We start from the raw sequence: 22905 nt of genomic DNA on the forward strand, positions 1-22905 counted from the left end.
ATATGTCAAATTCGTACCTGAGTCGAGGCGTGTTCAATAGGTATTGTACGCTCATCGTGAAGGGTGATCCAGAATCCAAAACTATGGTGGGCATGGACCCACGTCTTGACTCCACTCTCTCTCCACCATGGAAAGTGTAGGACTGCCGCTTGACACGGTGAACGGTGGTGTTTGTGGTTTCGCGTCGCACTCGCAAGAAGTTTTCGTTATATGCGGCCACCTTATCCATGGCCCCTTTCTCGCGTGCGGAATCTGCGTGGTATGCGTACGGGGAAAACCGGGGGAAGACGTCGTCGAAGTAAGCCGTATAGTCGCTGATGATATATTTGGCTGGCCCGTTGTAAAAGAGCGTGTCTCCAACAAGCAGGGATGTATCAAAGTGCACCGATAACATCTCCAGGAGCAACTCTCTGTCCATACCGAGGAACTGATTTTTGAAGAAAGGTGAACACGCACGCAGAGTGTCACCTGCTACAGCCAGGTGAACATCGAATAGGACATCGGCTGGATTGAGAGTACGCATGCCTATTCGTATATTGCTGTCGGGATTGTGTGCAGCTAGCACCTCTGAACGGATGTTTTCATCGTGGAAACACTGGCTAAACAGTAGCGAGGACATCGCTATGAAGAAGCGCTCGTAGGAGGCGAGCCTTTGTATTGGGTGTATTATCGTTACGTTTAGGTCGAGAGTGGATAGGTGCTGTACCCCTGAGAAGACCCAAGGGACCGAAATCCCTGCCGCGTGGCTGACCCAAGATGGTATCCGTTCCAACGCCTTGCCGATGCCGCGCATAGCGGTTGCCAATTTTCTACTAAAAATGTTAGCCTGTCTCCGCCTGCGCTTGGGAATACGTCGCATCACCTTTGACAAGGTTGCGAGCACGTTTCTGTTGTTTGACTTAATGACATTTATGGTTGTAGGGGTCCCTGCCAGTCTCACCGATATTGGCACCTGTACTAGTGAGTCGACGGGAGCCTGGGATAGTGTCTGTAATGTCTGTGCGCTTCTGCCGACAGCTGGTAATGATGGCTAGCGATAAACGTGCTATAGAAATTCTAGATGAGACTACGGTGAGGTTAACCTCTGGTCGCTTCCAAACTGGTCTTCTATGGCGGGACAACATTAAAATCATCCCCAACAGTAAGCGCTTAGCGCTGTCCCGATTTCAAAGTCTCGAATCTAAAATGGCTAAAGACAAAACTTACGCGACTTCCTATAAACAGAACATTCAGGGTATGATTGACAAAGGATACGCGGAGCTTTGCTCTGGACCACCAACTGGTAACATCACGTGGTACCTCCCGCATTTTGGGGTCGTACACCCACACAAAAGGAAGTTACGTGTGGTGCACGATGCGGCAGCGAAATGTAACGGGGTGAGCCTGAACTCTATGCTATTATCAGGTCCAGACTTGCTGCAACCCCTGCTTGCTATTGTCATGAGATTCAGAGAAGGTAAGATCGCTATTACGGGGGATATAAGGGAGATGTTCCCACAAGTAAAAATTAGACCTGAGGACCGCGACGCTCAGCGCTTTTTGTGGAGGGATGACCCTCAGTCCCCTCTCTTAGAATATAGGATGTCTTCTATGATTTTTGGAGCAACGTCTAGCCCGTGTACAGCACTCTACTTGAAAAACAAAAATGCTCTTGAATTTCAGAATTCTTATCCGAAAGCTGCTCAGTCCATTATAGAAAATCATTACATGGACGATTATCTTGAAAGCTTTGATAGTGTAGAAGAGGCAGCTAGCTTAGCTTCGGAAATAGTCACCGTCCATAAGGCTGCAGGATTTGAAATGCGATCTTGGGTCTCCAATCATGCTGAGGCTCTTACCTTATTACCTTTAGACCTCTGCGCCACTGAAGCTTCTGCGGTAGGGTTAGGTCCATCTTCTCCATCGCGCATTAGAGTTTTGGGATTGACTTGGCTTGTTGGCGATGACTCCTTGTCCTTTCTTAAGTCCATCCCGAAATTTCCCCCAACGCTTACGAAACGTTCTGCCTTGTCTTTGCTTATGTCGGTGTACGATCCGTTAGGGTTGATAACGCCTCTTATTATAAAGGGTCGAATTCTTTTCCAAAAGACATGGAAGTTAGGTTTGGATTGGGATCAAAAATTATCTGAGGGGTTAGTTCTAAAATACCAGTCGTGGTTCCGGGAACTTGAGATCGTATCAGGGAGCGCTATTCCCAGATGTTATTCGGAGGGAAAGCAAGTTATAGAAAGTCAGCTTCACGTCTTATGCGACGCTAGCGAGCTAGCTTACGCTTGCGTTGCCTACTGGCGATTTGTTTTATCGGATGGTTCAGTCAAATTGGCGCTTATAGGAGGCAAAGCTAGGCTCGCGCCACTAAAACCAGCGACTATTCCGAGAATGGAACTTCAGGCGGCGTTGATAGGCGCGCGTTTTGCTGCTTACATTATTGAGGCTCACAAAAATAAGCCTTTTAAAACGTTTCTATGGTCTGATTCGATTACAGTGCTGAAATGGTTACGTGGCGACGCCTGCACATTTAAGCCATTCGTGTCCTTTCGTGTAGCCGAGATCTCGGATCTTACTGATGTACAGTCTTGGAGATATGTTCCTAGTGGCTTAAATGTTGCTGACGACGCCACGCGCGATACAGCGGAGTTCTCTCTACATTCACGTTGGTTCACTGGCCCGACTTATCTTCTTTCACCGGAAGCTACGTGGCCCCGCGAACCGCTTTACACTGATTCTTCAACCACAAGTGAAATAAAAATGGTTGAATGCTTGGTTGTACCTTCTACAGAATCCCCGGCTCTTTCGCCTGTGGTCGCAGACCATCGGAGATTCAGCCGATGGATTCGCTTGCTCAGAGCCACAGCTCGAGCACACCAGTCGGCAAAAATGTTTAGGACCTTATTACCTCTAAATTGTAAATTATTTCTAAACTCGCCTCGTTGCGATCGAAAATTACCTCTTTTATCAGCCGACGACTTAAACTCGGCAGAGCATCATTTACTCATGTCTGTACAACGCGATTCATTGTCCGAAGAGCTTGATTGTGTTAACGCAGGACGCCCCGTTTCTAGATTAAGTAAACTTAAGAACGTGTCCTTGCTCGTCTGTAACGGTCTTCTACGGTTATCCGGTCGCACATCCGCTTCAGATGCCATTGAGTCCCGCCCAATTGTCCATGATGGAAAGCATCAGATAACAAGACTGTTGATTCATGACTACCATATACGATACGCTCACGCAAACAATGAACTCGTCGTCAACGAAATGCGCCAGAAGTTCTACATCATCGGCCTGAGATCTGCCGTCAAACAAGTTGCTTCAAGATGTCAGCGTTGCAGAGTATGGAAGGCTAGACCTGTGCCGCCGCCCATTGGCGACTTACCAGACGTGCGGATGGCCATCTATGAGCGCCCATTCTCCTACGTCGGTTTGGACTATTTTGGCCCTCTCAATGTCACGATCGGCCGGAAGCATGCGAAAAGATGGGTCGCGCTCTTTACCTGTATGACTGTCCGAGCAGTTCACCTGGAAATCGTCGATAACCTGTCAGCGGACTCTGCGATAATGGCCCTACGCCGCTTCATATCTCGTCGAGGCTGCCCGATTTGCATCTATTCTGACAATGGGACGGCTTTCGTTGGGGCCTCTAAGATGTTAGCGGAAGTCTATGAGTTCGCGACCACCAAGCGGATACAGTGGAAATTTATCCCGCCGTCGGCTCCTTTCATGGGTGGATGCTGGGAGAGATTGGTACGGAACGTCAAGTCTGCGCTATCCGCAACCTTGAAAGAACAGTCACCCAGAGAAGAGACACTCCACACCCTACTCCTTGAAGCAGAGGCTATAGTTAACTCTAGGCCGCTGACTCACGTGTCAACGGAACCCGATGCAGAGGAGGCGCTTACGCCGTTTACGTTCCTTATCGGCACCCCTTCGTACGATCTGCAAACACGGCCGTTCGACGACACCGATCTGTCCAGCCGGGCACAGTGGCGGAAGGCACAGCGTCTGGCCGACCATTTTTGGCAGCGCTTCACCAAAGAATACCTGCCCAGCCTAGTCCCTCGCCGCTCTTCACCGACGGCTTCCGCGAGCTTCATCATTGGCGATCTGGTGGTCATAGTGGACGGAACTCTACCCAGGCGTTGCTGGCCACGTGGCCGCATCGTTGCTACTTACCCCGGCAAGGATCGGATAGTTAGGGTAGTGGATGTTCAAACTAAAGGGGGTGTCCTGCGTAGGCCCGTAAAAAAATTGGCCAAGCTGGTCGTTTCACCCTAAACCTGGTGCTTACACCGCCGGGGGCCATGTTCACGACCACCTTTTTTATAAACCTTTACATACTTTTTTGTACCATAGATTTACCATAGATTTACATAATTATTAAGAAAAAATAAACCAGTGTCAAACTAGCTTCTGTTTGTTTCACTCAACATAATTTGGTGTCAGAAGTGGGATGCTCGACTACTAAGGGCTCCGATCGCGTCAGCAGGTGCACAGGCCCAGACAGAACCGCCGCTGCCCTCGCGCTACCTGAGCTTGGAATGTCTTTGGCAAGCAGGGTACTGCCCTCATCTTTATTCCCTCGGATTCCCTCGAGTAGTTCTGGTCCGTGCGATGGCTCTACTATAGATATCACCTCTGAAAGTATCGGGTCATACAGGCCCCCACTGGGTGGGATGTAGGAGCTCTTTGGTTCTAAGGAAAGTAACGACTTGAGTCGGTCCGGCAGGTTCTGATTCCCCAAGATTTCGGAGGGGTCGCTGTCGTACGTTACATGGATAGTGGCTAGATCACAAGCCTCTGTGAACAAATTGTCCCACCCCAGGTCGTCTGAGGATTCCCCAAAAAGGCTGTATTTTGAAGAATGTAAGCGGGTCTTTGAGACACATATCGAGTATGCGCCGCTTGAAATCATTGTGAGGGACGTCGTCAACATTATTGGGGAGTACAGAGCCCAAGTCTTGATATCTTCCAGTACCCTCACATGTACCACGAACATAGATTTGATTTTATTCATGGAGACTTCGTTCTGAGCGATCAACAGTATTGGTACCCGGGAGTATCTGGCTTGGTATAAACTCGATCCTATGGTCTTCATGGTGGTGGTGGGCACGTCCATGTTTTTGATTTTTTCAAACCCTGCCCTGTCTGAGGGGTACTTGATGGCATAGAAGAGCCCGACCAAGCTCGGTATACTCGCATACTCCATTGGCGTGTTCATTCTAATTGAGGTTGTGCGTAAATTTAATATGTCCGCTCGCATGTCATACCCGCTTATCAGCTCCCGGATGATGTTGAGCCTTGGAGCATAAACGTCAAATGGATTCATACCGCGGATGATCTCCACCAGAGTTATGTTTCCCAGTATCCTGAAGGCCGAGTGGGAAGTCGCATCATTGAAATCTAGTGAAGCAGAGGTGGCGAACTGGCGCAGCGATTTGTAATACGAGAAGGAGGTGTTGTAATGTGATGCCTGTAATATGTCAAATTCGTACCTGAGTCGAGGCGTGTTCAATAGGTATTGTACGCTCATCGTGAAGGGTGATCCAGAATCCAAAACTATGGTGGGCATGGACCCACGTCTTGACTCCACTCTCTCTCCACCATGGAAAGTGTAGGACTGCCGCTTGACACGGTGAACGGTGGTGTTTGTGGTTTCGCGTCGCACTCGCAAGAAGTTTTCGTTATATGCGGCCACCTTATCCATGGCCCCTTTCTCGCGTGCGGAATCTGCGTGGTATGCGTACGGGGAAAACCGGGGGAAGACGTCGTCGAAGTAAGCCGTATAGTCGCTGATGATATATTTGGCTGGCCCGTTGTAAAAGAGCGTGTCTCCAACAAGCAGGGATGTATCAAAGTGCACCGATAACATCTCCAGGAGCAACTCTCTGTCCATACCGAGGAACTGATTTTTGAAGAAAGGTGAACACGCACGCAGAGTGTCACCTGCTACAGCCAGGTGAACATCGAATAGGACATCGGCTGGATTGAGAGTACGCATGCCTATTCGTATATTGCTGTCGGGATTGTGTGCAGCTAGCACCTCTGAACGGATGTTTTCATCGTGGAAACACTGGCTAAACAGTAGCGAGGACATCGCTATGAAGAAGCGCTCGTAGGAGGCGAGCCTTTGTATTGGGTGTATTATCGTTACGTTTAGGTCGAGAGTGGATAGGTGCTGTACCCCTGAGAAGACCCAAGGGACCGAAATCCCTGCCGCGTGGCTGACCCAAGATGGTATCCGTTCCAACGCCTTGCCGATGCCGCGCATAGCGGTTGCCAATTTTCTACTAAAAATGTTAGCCTGTCTCCGCCTGCGCTTGGGAATACGTCGCATCACCTTTGACAAGGTTGCGAGCACGTTTCTGTTGTTTGACTTAATGACATTTATGGTTGTAGGGGTCCCTGCCAGTCTCACCGATATTGGCACCTGTACTAGTGAGTCGACGGGAGCCTGGGATAGTGTCTGTAATGTCTGTGCGCTTCTGCCGACAGCTGGTAATGATGGCTAGCGATAAACGTGCTATAGAAATTCTAGATGAGACTACGGTGAGGTTAACCTCTGGTCGCTTCCAAACTGGTCTTCTATGGCGGGACAACATTAAAATCATCCCCAACAGTAAGCGCTTAGCGCTGTCCCGATTTCAAAGTCTCGAATCTAAAATGGCTAAAGACAAAACTTACGCGACTTCCTATAAACAGAACATTCAGGGTATGATTGACAAAGGATACGCGGAGCTTTGCTCTGGACCACCAACTGGTAACATCACGTGGTACCTCCCGCATTTTGGGGTCGTACACCCACACAAAAGGAAGTTACGTGTGGTGCACGATGCGGCAGCGAAATGTAACGGGGTGAGCCTGAACTCTATGCTATTATCAGGTCCAGACTTGCTGCAACCCCTGCTTGCTATTGTCATGAGATTCAGAGAAGGTAAGATCGCTATTACGGGGGATATAAGGGAGATGTTCCCACAAGTAAAAATTAGACCTGAGGACCGCGACGCTCAGCGCTTTTTGTGGAGGGATGACCCTCAGTCCCCTCTCTTAGAATATAGGATGTCTTCTATGATTTTTGGAGCAACGTCTAGCCCGTGTACAGCACTCTACTTGAAAAACAAAAATGCTCTTGAATTTCAGAATTCTTATCCGAAAGCTGCTCAGTCCATTATAGAAAATCATTACATGGACGATTATCTTGAAAGCTTTGATAGTGTAGAAGAGGCAGCTAGCTTAGCTTCGGAAATAGTCACCGTCCATAAGGCTGCAGGATTTGAAATGCGATCTTGGGTCTCCAATCATGCTGAGGCTCTTACCTTATTACCTTTAGACCTCTGCGCCACTGAAGCTTCTGCGGTAGGGTTAGGTCCATCTTCTCCATCGCGCATTAGAGTTTTGGGATTGACTTGGCTTGTTGGCGATGACTCCTTGTCCTTTCTTAAGTCCATCCCGAAATTTCCCCCAACGCTTACGAAACGTTCTGCCTTGTCTTTGCTTATGTCGGTGTACGATCCGTTAGGGTTGATAACGCCTCTTATTATAAAGGGTCGAATTCTTTTCCAAAAGACATGGAAGTTAGGTTTGGATTGGGATCAAAAATTATCTGAGGGGTTAGTTCTAAAATACCAGTCGTGGTTCCGGGAACTTGAGATCGTATCAGGGAGCGCTATTCCCAGATGTTATTCGGAGGGAAAGCAAGTTATAGAAAGTCAGCTTCACGTCTTATGCGACGCTAGCGAGCTAGCTTACGCTTGCGTTGCCTACTGGCGATTTGTTTTATCGGATGGTTCAGTCAAATTGGCGCTTATAGGAGGCAAAGCTAGGCTCGCGCCACTAAAACCAGCGACTATTCCGAGAATGGAACTTCAGGCGGCGTTGATAGGCGCGCGTTTTGCTGCTTACATTATTGAGGCTCACAAAAATAAGCCTTTTAAAACGTTTCTATGGTCTGATTCGATTACAGTGCTGAAATGGTTACGTGGCGACGCCTGCACATTTAAGCCATTCGTGTCCTTTCGTGTAGCCGAGATCTCGGATCTTACTGATGTACAGTCTTGGAGATATGTTCCTAGTGGCTTAAATGTTGCTGACGACGCCACGCGCGATACAGCGGAGTTCTCTCTACATTCACGTTGGTTCACTGGCCCGACTTATCTTCTTTCACCGGAAGCTACGTGGCCCCGCGAACCGCTTTACACTGATTCTTCAACCACAAGTGAAATAAAAATGGTTGAATGCTTGGTTGTACCTTCTACAGAATCCCCGGCTCTTTCGCCTGTGGTCGCAGACCATCGGAGATTCAGCCGATGGATTCGCTTGCTCAGAGCCACAGCTCGAGCACACCAGTCGGCAAAAATGTTTAGGACCTTATTACCTCTAAATTGTAAATTATTTCTAAACTCGCCTCGTTGCGATCGAAAATTACCTCTTTTATCAGCCGACGACTTAAACTCGGCAGAGCATCATTTACTCATGTCTGTACAACGCGATTCATTGTCCGAAGAGCTTGATTGTGTTAACGCAGGACGCCCCGTTTCTAGATTAAGTAAACTTAAGAACGTGTCCTTGCTCGTCTGTAACGGTCTTCTACGGTTATCCGGTCGCACATCCGCTTCAGATGCCATTGAGTCCCGCCCAATTGTCCATGATGGAAAGCATCAGATAACAAGACTGTTGATTCATGACTACCATATACGATACGCTCACGCAAACAATGAACTCGTCGTCAACGAAATGCGCCAGAAGTTCTACATCATCGGCCTGAGATCTGCCGTCAAACAAGTTGCTTCAAGATGTCAGCGTTGCAGAGTATGGAAGGCTAGACCTGTGCCGCCGCCCATTGGCGACTTACCAGACGTGCGGATGGCCATCTATGAGCGCCCATTCTCCTACGTCGGTTTGGACTATTTTGGCCCTCTCAATGTCACGATCGGCCGGAAGCATGCGAAAAGATGGGTCGCGCTCTTTACCTGTATGACTGTCCGAGCAGTTCACCTGGAAATCGTCGATAACCTGTCAGCGGACTCTGCGATAATGGCCCTACGCCGCTTCATATCTCGTCGAGGCTTCCCGATTTGCATCTATTCTGACAATGGGACGGCTTTCGTTGGGGCCTCTAAGATGTTAGCGGAAGTCTATGAGTTCGCGACCACCAAGCGGATACAGTGGAAATTTATCCCGCCGTCGGCTCCTTTCATGGGTGGATGCTGGGAGAGATTGGTACGGAACGTCAAGTCTGCGCTATCCGCAACCTTGAAAGAACAGTCACCCAGAGAAGAGACACTCCACACCCTACTCCTTGAAGCAGAGGCTATAGTTAACTCTAGGCCGCTGACTCACGTGTCAACGGAACCCGATGCAGAGGAGGCGCTTACGCCGTTTACGTTCCTTATCGGCACCCCTTCGTACGATCTGCAAACACGGCCGTTCGACGACACCGATCTGTCCAGCCGGGCACAGTGGCGGAAGGCACAGCGTCTGGCCGACCATTTTTGGCAGCGCTTCACCAAAGAATACCTGCCCAGCCTAGTCCCTCGCCGCTCTTCACCGACGGCTTCCGCGAGCTTCATCATTGGCGATCTGGTGGTCATAGTGGACGGAACTCTACCCAGGCGTTGCTGGCCACGTGGCCGCATCGTTGCTACTTACCCCGGCAAGGATCGGATAGTTAGGGTAGTGGATGTTCAAACTAAAGGGGGTGTCCTGCGTAGGCCCGTAAAAAAATTGGCCAAGCTGGTCGTTTCACCCTAAACCTGGTGCTTACACCGCCGGGGGCCATGTTCACGACCACCTTTTTTATAAACCTTTACATACTTTTTTGTACCATAGATTTACCATAGATTTACATAATTATTAAGAAAAAATAAACCAGTGTCAAACTAGCTTCTGTTTGTTTCACTCAACATAATTTGGTGTCAGAAGTGGGATGCTCGACTACTAAGGGCTCCGATCGCGTCAGCAGGTGCACAGGCCCAGACAGTACCGCCGCTGCCCTCGCGCTACCTGAGCTTGGAATGTCTTTGGCAAGCAGGGTACTGCCCTCATCTTTATTCCCTCGGATTCCCTCGAGTAGTTCTGGTCCGTGCGATGGCTCTACTATAGATATCACCTCTGAGAGTATCGGGTCATACAGGCCCCCACTGGGTGGGATGTAGGAGCTCTTTGGTTCTAAGGAAAGTAACGACTTGAGTCGGTCCGGCAGGTTCTGATTCCCCAAGATTTCGGAGGGGTCGCTGTCGTACGTTACATGGATAGTGGCTAGATCACAAGCCTCTGTGAACAAATTGTCCCACCCCAGGTCGTCTGAGGATTCCCCAAAAAGGCTGTATTTTGAAGAATGTAAGCGGGTCTTTGAGACACATATCGAGTATGCGCCGCTTGAAATCATTGTAAGGGACGTCGTCAACATTATTGGGGAGTACAGAGCCCAAGTCTTGATATCTTCCAGTACCCTCACATGTACCACGAACATAGATTTGATTTTATTCATGGAGACTTCGTTCTGAGCGATCAACAGTATTGGTACCCGGGAGTATCTGGCTTGGTATAAACTCGATCCTATGGTCTTCATGGTGGTGGTGGGCACGTCCATGTTTTTGATTTTTTCAAACCCTGCCCTGTCTGAGGGGTACTTGATGGCATAGAAGAGCCCGACCAAGCTCGGTATACTCGCATACTCCATTGGCGTGTTCATTCTAATTGAGGTTGTGCGTAAATTTAATATGTCCGCTCGCATGTCATACCCGCTTATCAGCTCCCGGATGATGTTGAGCCTTGGAGCATAAACGTCAAATGGATTCATACCGCGGATGATCTCCACCAGAGTTATGTTTCCCAGTATCCTGAAGGCCGAGTGGGAAGTCGCATCATTGAAATCTAGTGAAGCAGAGGTGGCGAACTGGCGCAGCGATTTGTAATACGAGAAGGAGGTGTTGTAATGTGATGCCTGTAATATGTCAAATTCGTACCTGAGTCGAGGCGTGTTCAATAGGTATTGTACGCTCATCGTGAAGGGTGATCCAGAATCCAAAACTATGGTGGGCATGGACCCACGTCTTGACTCCACTCTCTCTCCACCATGGAAAGTGTAGGACTGCCGCTTGACACGGTGAACGGTGGTGTTTGTGGTTTCGCGTCGCACTCGCAAGAAGTTTTCGTTATATGCGGCCACCTTATCCATGGCCCCTTTCTCGCGTGCGGAATCTGCGTGGTATGCGAGTCAAAATAACGAAAACTGTATTTTAATTAAAAAAACTTTACTTTCTTACTTTACAATAATAATGTTACAATTGCTATAAACTAAGTACTGTGCTATGGCTAAGACTGCTAGTCGGATGAAGAATGAACGAAGAATGACCACGGATCGTGGTTGTAGCTCCTATTTATAGGAGGTTTGCGGCAGCGCCCTGTTTGTGGAATCTTCCAGTAAAGTCCACGGTGTTATGAATTTCATAACGACGTCTTTGTTCTTATTTTTAATGTCTGCATTGTTGTGGCTGGGTTGACTCTCCCCCCCTAATTTTGAAGTCCGAAGATTTAAACAAATCTTGGATCTTAAACAATTTACAAGAAGGCACTGCAACATTAATTTGATCACTTATTTCTTCAGTCAGTTCATCAGAACACTTCACTTTAACCGTTTGACAACTATAGGCACTAGGCATGGAACATTTCATGAATAGCAGGTGAAAAATCATATGAAATGAATTTCATTAATGACACCTGCTATTTTACTTCACATAGACTGCTATAATTTCACAGTCAACGAAATCACGAATCACATGAATTTCATTCATTCATTCGAGCGAAGTCCGTAAGCGCCGCTCTGCGAAGCGACCGAGCGAGTAAGAAGGAATGATTTGATCATATGCGTGTTAGAAAAGGACAAGAGATGTGATGACGGACGAAACTGGGCATTTTAAATATGAACTTTAGACTCAAAGGTGTAAGGTTTAGATTTCCTTGTCTTGATTCGTATGATTTCATTACATAGCAGGCAGATGAAATGAATGATTTTCATTAGTCGCGCGGTTATTGATGTGCTGTGAAACTGTTTGTTTTTTGTTGTGCGACATAAAATGAAACAGATATTGTTACATTTCATATTTTAGCTAATTAGCAATCCTTCATCATAATTCATACTTCATTAAAAGTAGCACATTATATGAAAGAGCTACATTAAAACACTGCGAATAAAAATCATTGCCTGTGAAATTTCGCATGTGAAATCATATGAAAAACAATCATCATTTCATAGAATGAAAATGAATTCAAATTCAAATTCAAATTCTTTATTGCTCCAATGTTGGTATATAAAAGTTCTTACATATAGACATAAGACCCAAAACATGGACCCTGCTAGGGTATTGCAACATGAGATTAAATCTAACAAGTATTATAATTTAAATAATAATATTAAAATGAAAAATAGCAATCATTTCCATGCCTAATAGGCACTTGTATTTTAACACTTCCGTTTCACAGGTATTTCCAGTCATCCGTTTCGTAGATTTCAGCTTCATATTTAGCAAGTACCTTCCGCACTAAAGGATGGGTGTAGGTAGGGAATTTTTAGGTAATGGGAACAATTTTTACCTTATTTTTACCTTTGATTAAACACAAAAATGATTACATTGTTAATTGTTTGTTAATTAACTTTTATAAGGTTCAATGTCCTTTATATCACTATAAATTAAGAGATCATTTGGGACCAATACAATGACTTTACTTGTTTATAACTACAAATACAAATTAATTCACATTCCTTTACATGATTTAAAATAATATTACAATCTTAAATAACTTTTAAATCTTTCAATTAACATAAATGATCTAGTAGATTGTATAGCTGCTTTAACAATCAATATTTTTACTTAGTAAAATTAATATGTAATTGATAATATGACCGTCCACCTTCCTTCGATGAGTGGAATTTGTTAAATTTCAATTAATAGGTATAACTTAACTATCTGAACTTATATCCGAAGGTGATGACGATTCTGTAACAACCAATTCCTCTATGTGATATGTTCTACCATTGGAAAGTTTATATTTATTATTTGGCTCACAACTAACTATTTTAAAAGGACCCAAGAAACGAGACTTTGTTTTATGTCTATCTGCCATACTATTCTTTAAATAAACTGTATCTCCAACTTCAAATTGATTTGGCGGTCTTATTCTTTTATTCAACCTCTCATTTCTCTTATCCTTTTGATCTTTTAACCTTGCCGCGATATTTTTGTTTAAATTGTCAATAAATTCCTTTTGTTGTGCCGTATAATTTTGAATAGTGACACGGAGGTCATCAAAACTTCTAAGTTTAGGTTTTCGACCAAAATGTACCTCAAATGGCGTCATACCTATCGCAGAATGCATTGTGTTATTGTAAGCATGTGCTATATAAAATATCTTTTGGTTTCGATCTAATTCCGTATCTCGTTGTAATCTAAACAACTCCTGTATAGTACTATGTAATCTTTCAACATCCGAATTGGATTTGTGGTGTTGAGGACTTGTGGTGTGATTTACTATATTATAAGATTGAAATAATTCTGTAAGTATTTCGCTACAGAGTACTTGTTCACCGTCATGAACTATTTTTGAAGGTGTACCTATCATTGCGAATATTTCAGATAACGTGTCACACACTTTAGTTTTCTCTGTTGGTTTAACTATAGCGTATTTAGAAAATTTATCTATAATAGTTAAATACCACTGTCTTTCTAGAGACAAAGTCAATGTGCCATATTTCCATTGGCTTTTGTGGTGTTTCCGTTTCGCTAAATTGTGTCGTGTAGGGATGTCGATTATACTTTTCCTTTTTACACAATTCGCACTGAAGAACAAACCTTTTTATTTGTTTTCGCATGTGTTCCCAATAATATTTTTCGCGCAGTTGTTTATACAAACTTTCTATTCCTGCATGTCTATTATTAGTGATGACAACAGAGGGCGCATCGGCGGGGGAGCGCGGGGTCCCCGCGCCTACACATAAATACGCTGCCGCAACCGCGGCCGCCGCTCACTCATTCCGTACGACCATCGCGCGCGCATCTTAATTTAATCTTGTAATATAACCAGTTCAAAAATACAGTCTTTCATTATAAATCTCCTGTAGGGTTCGAAGTTAGGCTCAACTTAGACCTACGGGGAACAATTATCTTGCAAATGATAATTTTTTATTAGTTTTAACTGTTCTTCTTTCTCATTTATTTCTATCAACGATTTTGTATATCTAACTGGTTTAAATTTGGAATGGTCGAAATATTTTCGATAAACTTCCGAAACTAGACAATATAATTCCTCATTGGGTATTATAAAAGCATATTTTTCTTTTGGTAAATATTCTAACATAAATTGTTTAATTACGTTTTCCTCATCATTTGGAGGAATGTAAAAATACCATATACCATTCTCTCTAATAGCTTTCTTATATGGTGCCATTTCAAAAATTACGCGCCTTAATTGTTTCGGTGGATACGCATTGATGATGGGAATCCCTTCATCACTGTCATCCTGGTTGGAACGTACTGTTATATTATCACTATTGTTACTAGTAGTAATTGAACTATTAGTTAGTGATAAGTCTTCCTCTAAGTTAACGTTCATCGAATCATTTGAACTATCTGTATTAAATATTTCAATCCTACTTAACGCGTCAGCTACATAATTATCTTTTCCTTTAACATGCTCTATAGGTAATCATAATCTTGTAACTTTAATTTCCATCTAGTTAAACGTTGATTTGGTTCTTTCAATTTAGAAAGCCAAATTAAAGCTTTATGATCTGTTCGCAAAGTAAATTTACGGCCATAGATATAAGGTCTAAACTGAGTTACGGCCCATAATATGCCTAATAATTCTTTTTCGGTTGTGTTATAATTTTGTTCGGTCCTACTTAAGGTTCGGGATGCGTAAGCTATTGGATGGTGTTCTTGACTCAATACTGCTCCCAGTGCTATGTCGGATGCGTCAGTCGTTATGACAAACGTTTTATTAAAATCTGGAAACGCTAGTATTGGGGCATTGGTCAATAAAGACTTACAAGTATTTACAGCTTCAATGTATTTGTTGTCATTAATGTTTATTATCTTTCTTTGTAGCTTCTGTAAGTGGTTTTATTATTTTACTCAAATTCGGAACAAATTTTCTATAGTATCCAATTAACCCTAGAAATGCTCTTAATTCCTTTAATGTTTTTGGAATGGGAAATTTTTTAATAGCCTCAATTTTTTTTTGATTTGGCTTAAGACCATCTTTGTTTAGGATATGGCCCAAGAATTCTATTTCTTGCTCCATAAAAACACATTTGCTTTTGTTAACTTTAAGGTTAGCTTTTCTCAAAGCTTCAAACACCTGTTGCAACCGATTAACGTGTTCTTGTTTTGTTTTTGAATAAATTATAATATCGTCCAAATAACATAAACAAATATTTCTATCCATCTCTTCTTTTAAAACGTTGTTCATCATGCGCTGAAATGTGGCCGGTGCATTTTTTAATCCAAACGGCATTCTCAAGAATTCGTAATGGCCATCAGGCGTACTGAAAGCAGTTTTCTCGATTGACTCTTCACTCATCAAAATTTGATGATAGCCTGAAGTTAAATCTAATGTTGTGAAAAAATTATTACCCTGTAATTTTGAGAATAATTCTTCTATGTTTGGCAGCGGAAACTTATCAGATTTGGTTTTTTCGTTAAGACGTCTATAATCTATTACCATTCGCCATTTCGGAATCCCCGATTGGTCAATTTTTTTTGGTACTATGTGCACTGGTGATGACCAAGGTGAATCTGACGGTCGAATTATGTTTTTTGTTAATAATTTACTAATTTGTTTCTTAACCTCACTTTGTTGAGTCTGTGGTAGCCTATATGGTCTTTGGTATATTGGGTCATTGTCAATTAAATTTATTTCATGTTTTATTTTAGTGGTTGCACTGTTAGTGACATCTTCTGTAAATAAATCATCGTAAGTTTTACATAATTTTTGCACGTTACACAAATCGTCTTCAGTCATGTGAAATATTAATAACTCATGGTCCGGCATGATAAGTTTTCTTTCCCGTAAATCTATTTTTGCTCCTATCTGTTCTATCATATCGGTTCCCATTAGAATATCGTATTTGTCACTGAAGTTATAAATATAAAATTTCATTTTTGACTCACCATTTCCGAAATATCTCTTCCAATACGGAGTCTCGATTACGCCGTTGTGTGACGTAACACCGTGCGATGTTTTAACAGTAAATTGTTCTGGTTTGAAACGTTTTCTAAAATATTTTTGAAAGCTACTATTTGTAATAAAAGATCTCTGACTTCCGGTGTCTATTAAGATTTTTAATTTGGGATTATCTGTCTCAAAGTATGGTAGGTAAGATTTTACGTAATTAAATTCTATGTGATTTGATTTTGTTGCGGGACTGCATAAAAATTTGAATCTGCTTGGTCACTTTCAATAGTTTCACTAATGTCATAATTATATTCACCACTGTTAAAATAATTTGTATAGTCTTGATTACTTGAATTAGCCACATTATGTTCTTCTAATGTGTTTTCAGGTTGCACTGAATTTAAATGATAAACTTCCTCTGCTACGAAACCTTTCCCTAAATTGATTTGTCCCGGTTTTAGCTGAGGAGCGGTCCTCATGCTTACGTCTTGCGGTTGAGACTGAGGTACTTGTGGGTGTTGTTGATAATTATTTTTATGCTGTTCGAAGAATTTGTGCTGCGGTCGATTAAATGGATTGTTTGGATTAGGTGTCCAATGGTGTCTCCGATGGAACGACCCATTGTTGTACGGTACTGAGTTAATTACCCTTTGTTGCGGATTATGCATTGTTAACGCCGAATGGTTTTGTGGAAATGATTGTTGGTTAATGATTTTGGGTGCAGGTATAACGTTTGAAAACTTTTGTTTTATGTTGTCGAATCGCCCCTCTGCTTCTAATTGTAAAATTTTAGAAACCGTTTCATTAAAGGTGCAATTGGAAACGTAAATCTGATCATGGTACGGCAAACTATTGCGCAGGGCATTTTGGGCGGTGTTAATGTAAGGTTCCATGACTTCGTCCACTAAAACTAAATTATTATTACTATATTTATCATATAATTTACTTTTAATAAAAAATAATTTTTGTTTGAGCTCAAATATAAGATCCTTATAGGAGCCTCGTTTTTTAACGTTTGATAATTCTACTAATAACGTATTAAATTCTCTATTGTCTCCACATTCGGATTTCAGGCAATTTTCTATAATATTCCAATCAAAATTGTGGTTTATCATGGTTACGATTTGGGATGCTCTTCCCTCTAATTTACCTAATAGTAGCATTACATTTTGAGGCGTATTCCCTCCTGCTACATTTAAATATTGCTTTGCACTGTTTAAATAGTTGTATATAGAATAAGCGTCTCCGTTGTAGGACGGGACGAATTTTATTAAAATGCTAGGATCAACGGTCGGCATTGCCGCCTGCCTAGGATTTTGAATTGGGCTTTGTGCTGATGGCACATTGCTAGTATATCCCTCCATCTTAGGATGAGGGTCGGTCATATCTTGTTCACAACAATAACTAGCCTTAGGTCTAAATACAAAACTTGCGGGTTTAAGGAGTGGAATTTTGGAAAATGACAGGAATGCTTCAGGCACTTACAGCGTGAAGATGGTGATGATGATGATGACACGAAGCATACTCGTTGTATGTATCTTGACTTATTTGTTTAGTTGTGGAGCCCCTGGTTCTGAGTGACTTAGGAGTCAGAACGCAGACTCTGAGCGACCTCGGAGATTTCTTCGGAGATCTTGAACTTCATTCAAGGTTGCGCGAACTTTACAGGGCCCCACGTTGGGCGCCAGTCAAAATAACGAAAACTGTATTTTAATTAAAAAAACTTTACTTTCTTACTTTACAATAATAATGTTACAATTGCTATAAACTAAGTACTGTGCTATGGCTAAGACTGCTAGTCGGATGAAGAATGAACGAAGAATGACCACGGATCGTGGTTGTAGCTCCTATTTATAGGAGGTTTGCGGCAGCGCCCTGTTTGTGGAATCTTCCAGTAAAGTCCACGGTGTTATGAATTTCATAACGACGTCTTTGTTCTTATTTTTAATGTCTGCATTGTTGTGGCTGGGTTGACTTGCGTACGGGGAAAACCGGGGGAAGACGTCGTCGAAGTAAGCCGTATAGTCGCTGATGATATATTTGGCTGACCCGTTGTAAAAGAGCGTGTCTCCAACAAGCAGGGATGTATCAAAGTGCACCGATAACATCTCCAGGAGCAACTCTCTGTCCATACCGAGGAACTGATTTTTGAAGAAAGGTGAACACGCACGCAGAGTGTCACCTGCTACAGCCAGGTGAACATCGAATAGGACATCGGCTGGATTGAGAGTACGCATGCCTATTCGTATATTGCTGTCAGGATTGTGTGCAGCTAGCACCTCTGAACGGATGTTTTCATCGTGGAAACACTGGCTAAACAGTAGCGAGGACATCGCTATGAAGAAGCGCTCGTAGGAGGCGAGCCTTTGTATTGGGTGTATTATCGTTACGTTTAGGTCGAGAGTGGATAGGTGCTGTACCCCTGAGAAGACCCAAGGGACCGAAATCCCTGCCGCGTGGCTGACCCAAGATGGTATCCGTTCCAACGCCTTGCCGATGCCGCGCATAGCGGTTGCCAATTTTCTACTAAAAATGTTAGCCTGTCTCCGCCTGCGCTTGGGAATACGTCGCATCACCTTTGACAAGGTTGCGAGCACGTTTCTGTTGTTTGACTTAATGACATTTATGGTTGTAGGGGTCCCTGCCAGTCTCACCGATATTGGCACCTGGACTAGTGAGTCGACGGGAGCCTGGGATAGTGTCTGTAATGTCTGTGCGCTTCTGCCGACAGCTGGTAATGATGGCTAGCGATAAACGTGCTATAGAAATTCTAGATGAGACTACGGTGAGGTTAACCTCTGGTCGCTTCCAAACTGGTCTTCTATGGCGGGACAACATTAAAATCATCCCCAACAGTAAGCGCTTAGCGCTGTCCCGATTTCAAAGTCTCGAATCTAAAATGGCTAAAGACAAAACTTACGCGACTTCCTATAAACAGAACATTCAGGGTATGATTGACAAAGGATACGCGGAGCTTTGCTCTGGACCACCAACTGGTAACATCACGTGGTACCTCCCGCATTGTGGGGTCGTACACCCACACAAAAGGAAGTTACGTGTGGTGCACGATGCGGCAGCGAAATGTAACGGGGTGAGCCTGAACTCTATGCTATTATCAGGTCCAGACTTGCTGCAACCCCTGCTTGCTATTGTCATGAGATTCAGAGAAGGTAAGATCGCTATTACGGGGGATATAAGGGAGATGTTCCCACAAGTAAAAATTAGACCTGAGGACCGCGACGCTCAGCGCTTTTTGTGGAGGGATGACCCTCAGTCCCCTCTCTTAGAATATAGGATGTCTTCTATGATTTTTGGAGCAACGTCTAGCCCGTGTACAGCACTCTACTTGAAAAACAAAAATGCTCTTGAATTTCAGAATTCTTATCCGAAAGCTGCTCAGTCCATTATAGAAAATCATTACATGGACGATTATCTTGAAAGCTTTGATAGTGTAGAAGAGGCAGCTAGCTTAGCTTCGGAAATAGTCACCGTCCATAAGGCTGCAGGATTTGAAATGCGATCTTGGGTCTCCAATCATGCTGAGGCTCTTACCTTATTACCTTTAGACCTCTGCGCCACTGAAGCTTCTGAGGTAGGGTTAGGTCCATCTTCTCCATCGCGCATTAGAGTTTTGGGATTGACTTGGCTTGTTGGCGATGACTCCTTGTCCTTTCTTAAGTCCATCCCGAAATTTCCCCCAACGCTTACGAAACGTTCTGCCTTGTCTTTGCTTATGTCGGTGTACGATCCGTTAGGGTTGATAACGCCTCTTATTATAAAGGGTCGAATTCTTTTCCAAAAGACATGGAAGTTAGGTTTGGATTGGGATCAAAAATTATCTGAGGGGTTAGTTCTAAAATACCAGTCGTGGTTCCGGGAACTTGAGATCGTATCAGGGAGCGCTATTCCCAGATGTTATTCGGAGGGAAAGCAAGTTATAGAAAGTCAGCTTCACGTCTTATGCGACGCTAGCGAGCTAGCTTACGCTTGCGTTGCCTACTGGCGATTTGTTTTATCGGATGGTTCAGTCAAATTGGCGCTTATAGGAGGCAAAGCTAGGCTCGCGCCACTAAAACCAGCGACTATTCCGAGAATGGAACTTCAGGCGGCGTTGATAGGCGCGCGTTTTGCTGCTTACATTATTGAGGCTCACAAAAATAAGCCTTTTAAAACGTTTCTATGGTCTGATTCGATTACAGTGCTGAAATGGTTACGTGGCGACGCCTGCACATTTAAGCCATTCGTGTCCTTTCGTGTAGCCGAGATCTCGGATCTTACTGATGTACAGTCTTGGAGATATGTTCCTAGTGGCTTAAATGTTGCTGACGACGCCACGCGCGATACAGCGGAGTTCTCTCTACATTCACGTTGGTTCACTGGCCCGACTTATCTTCTTTCACCGGAAGCTACGTGGCCCCGCGAACCGCTTTACACTGATTCTTCAACCACAAGTGAAATAAAAATGGTTGAATGCTTGGTTGTACCTTCTACAGAATCCCCGGCTCTTTCGCCTGTGGTCGCAGACCATCGGAGATTCAGCCGATGGATTCGCTTGCTCAGAGCCACAGCTCGAGCACACCAGTCGGCAAAAATGTTTAGGACCTTATTACCTCTAAATTGTAAATTATTTCTAAACTCGCCTCGTTGCGATCGAAAATTACCTCTTTTATCAGCCGACGACTTAAACTCGGCAGAGCATCATTTACTCATGTCTGTACAACGCGATTCATTGTCCGAAGAGCTTGATTGTGTTAACGCAGGACGCCCCGTTTCTAGATTAAGTAAACTTAAGAACGTGTCCTTGCTCGTCTGTAACGGTCTTCTACGGTTATCCGGTCGCACATCCGCTTCAGATGCCATTGAGTCCCGCCCAATTGTCCATGATGGAAAGCATCAGATAACAAGACTGTTGATTCATGACTACCATATACGATACGCTCACGCAAACAATGAACTCGTCGTCAACGAAATGCGCCAGAAGTTCTACATCATCGGCCTGAGATCTGCCGTCAAACAAGTTGCTTCAAGATGTCAGCGTTGCAGAGTATGGAAGGCTAGACCTGTGCCGCCGCCCATTGGCGACTTACCAGACGTGCGGATGGCCATCTATGAGCGCCCATTCTCCTACGTCGGTTTGGACTATTTTGGCCCTCTCAATGTCACGATCGGCCGGAAGCATGCGAAAAGATGGGTCGCGCTCTTTACCTGTATGACTGTCCGAGCAGTTCACCTGGAAATCGTCGATAACCTGTCAGCGGACTCTGCGATAATGGCCCTACGCCGCTTCATATCTCGTCGAGGCTGCCCGATTTGCATCTATTCTGACAATGGGACGGCTTTCGTTGGGGCCTCTAAGATGTTAGCGGAAGTCTATGAGTTCGCGACCACCAAGCGGATACAGTGGAAATTTATCCCGCCGTCGGCTCCTTTCATGGGTGGATGCTGGGAGAGATTGGTACGGAACGTCAAGTCTGCGCTATCCGCAACCTTGAAAGAACAGTCACCCAGAGAAGAGACACTCCACACCCTACTCCTTGAAGCAGAGGCTATAGTTAACTCTAGGCCGCTGACTCACGTGTCAACGGAACCCGATGCAGAGGAGGCGCTTACGCCGTTTACGTTCCTTATCGGCACCCCTTCGTACGATCTGCAAACACGGCCGTTCGACGACACCGATCTGTCCAGCCGGGCACAGTGGCGGAAGGCACAGCGTCTGGCCGACCATTTTTGGCAGCGCTTCACCAAAGAATACCTGCCCAGCCTAGTCCCTCGCCGCTCTTCACCGACGGCTTCCGCGAGCTTCATCATTGGCGATCTGGTGGTCATAGTGGACGGAACTCTACCCAGGCGTTGCTGGCCACGTGGCCGCATCGTTGCTACTTACCCCGGCAAGGATCGGATAGTTAGGGTAGTGGATGTTCAAACTAAAGGGGGTGTCCTGCGTAGGCCCGTAAAAAAATTGGCCAAGCTGGTCGTTTCACCCTAAACCTGGTGCTTACACCGCCGGGGGCCATGTTCACGACCACCTTTTTTATAAACCTTTACATACTTTTTTGTACCATAGATTTACCATAGATTTACATAATTATTAAGAAAAAATAAACCAGTGTCAAACTAGCTTCTGTTTGTTTCACTCAACATAATTTGGTGTCAGAAGTGGGATGCTCGACTACTAAGGGCTCCGATCGCGTCAGCAGGTGCACAGGCCCAGACAGAACCGCCGCTGCCCTCGCGCTACCTGAGCTTGGAATGTCTTTGGCAAGCAGGGTACTGCCCTCATCTTTATTCCCTCGGATTCCCTCGAGTAGTTCTGGTCCGTGCGATGGCTCTACTATAGATATCACCTCTGAAAGTATCGGGTCATACAGGCCCCCACTGGGTGGGATGTAGGAGCTCTTTGGTTCTAAGGAAAGTAACGACTTGAGTCGGTCCGGCAGGTTCTGATTCCCCAAGATTTCGGAGGGGTCGCTGTCGTACGTTACATGGATAGTGGCTAGATCACAAGCCTCTGTGAACAAATTGTCCCACCCCAGGTCGTCTGAGGATTCCCCAAAAAGGCTGTATTTTGAAGAATGTAAGCGGGTCTTTGAGACACATATCGAGTATGCGCCGCTTGAAATCATTGTGAGGGACGTCGTCAACATTATTGGGGAGTACAGAGCCCAAGTCTTGATATCTTCCAGTACCCTCACATGTACCACGAACATAGATTTGATTTTATTCATGGAGACTTCGTTC

The 22905-nt window shown here is 44.6% G+C and overlaps 3 protein-coding genes across 3 annotated transcripts; all 3 read left to right on the top strand.

Moving 5' to 3' along the window:
• The first annotated feature begins 1185 nt into the window (after positions 1-1185).
• On the top strand, positions 1186-4272 carry LOC135081373 (uncharacterized). The gene is made up of 3 exons (XM_063976092.1): positions 1186-1456; positions 2486-2653; positions 3026-4272. Exons 1-3 carry the CDS (start codon positions 1186-1188, stop codon positions 4270-4272), a joined length of 1686 nt encoding a protein of 561 aa, XP_063832162.1.
• Positions 4273-6657: 2385 nt separating this feature from the next.
• LOC135081374 (uncharacterized) lies at positions 6658-9744 on the top strand. The gene is made up of 3 exons (XM_063976093.1): positions 6658-6928; positions 7958-8125; positions 8498-9744. The coding sequence occupies exons 1-3, from the start codon at positions 6658-6660 to the stop codon at positions 9742-9744; spliced, it is 1686 nt and encodes a 561-aa protein (XP_063832163.1).
• Positions 9745-19066: 9322 nt separating this feature from the next.
• LOC135081375 (uncharacterized) lies at positions 19067-22153 on the top strand. Its single transcript, XM_063976095.1, has 3 exons — positions 19067-19337; positions 20367-20534; positions 20907-22153. Exons 1-3 carry the CDS (start codon positions 19067-19069, stop codon positions 22151-22153), a joined length of 1686 nt encoding a protein of 561 aa, XP_063832165.1.
• The last annotated feature ends 752 nt before the right edge of the window (positions 22154-22905 follow it).

This window comes from Ostrinia nubilalis, chromosome 19 (genome assembly GCF_963855985.1).
Source record: "Ostrinia nubilalis chromosome 19, ilOstNubi1.1, whole genome shotgun sequence".
Taxonomy (NCBI): domain Eukaryota; kingdom Metazoa; phylum Arthropoda; class Insecta; order Lepidoptera; family Crambidae; genus Ostrinia; species Ostrinia nubilalis.

What these genes read in the sequence shown, in the direction of transcription:
- LOC135081374 (XM_063976093.1), top strand. Translation starts at nt 6,658, where the DNA reads ATGGCTAAAGACAAAACTTACGCGACTTCCTATAAACAGAACATTCAG. An exon ending in TGTCATGAGATTCAGAGAAG is followed by an intron (nt 6,929 to 7,957) that starts GTAAGATCGCTA and finishes ATTCGATTACAG; the next exon opens with TGCTGAAATGGTTACGTGGC. An exon ending in GGAGTTCTCTCTACATTCAC is followed by an intron (nt 8,126 to 8,497) that starts GTTGGTTCACTG and finishes CATTGTCCGAAG; the next exon opens with AGCTTGATTGTGTTAACGCA.
- LOC135081373 (XM_063976092.1), top strand. Translation starts at nt 1,186, where the DNA reads ATGGCTAAAGACAAAACTTACGCGACTTCCTATAAACAGAACATTCAG. An exon ending in TGTCATGAGATTCAGAGAAG is followed by an intron (nt 1,457 to 2,485) that starts GTAAGATCGCTA and finishes ATTCGATTACAG; the next exon opens with TGCTGAAATGGTTACGTGGC. An exon ending in GGAGTTCTCTCTACATTCAC is followed by an intron (nt 2,654 to 3,025) that starts GTTGGTTCACTG and finishes CATTGTCCGAAG; the next exon opens with AGCTTGATTGTGTTAACGCA.
- LOC135081375 (XM_063976095.1), top strand. Translation starts at nt 19,067, where the DNA reads ATGGCTAAAGACAAAACTTACGCGACTTCCTATAAACAGAACATTCAG. An exon ending in TGTCATGAGATTCAGAGAAG is followed by an intron (nt 19,338 to 20,366) that starts GTAAGATCGCTA and finishes ATTCGATTACAG; the next exon opens with TGCTGAAATGGTTACGTGGC. An exon ending in GGAGTTCTCTCTACATTCAC is followed by an intron (nt 20,535 to 20,906) that starts GTTGGTTCACTG and finishes CATTGTCCGAAG; the next exon opens with AGCTTGATTGTGTTAACGCA.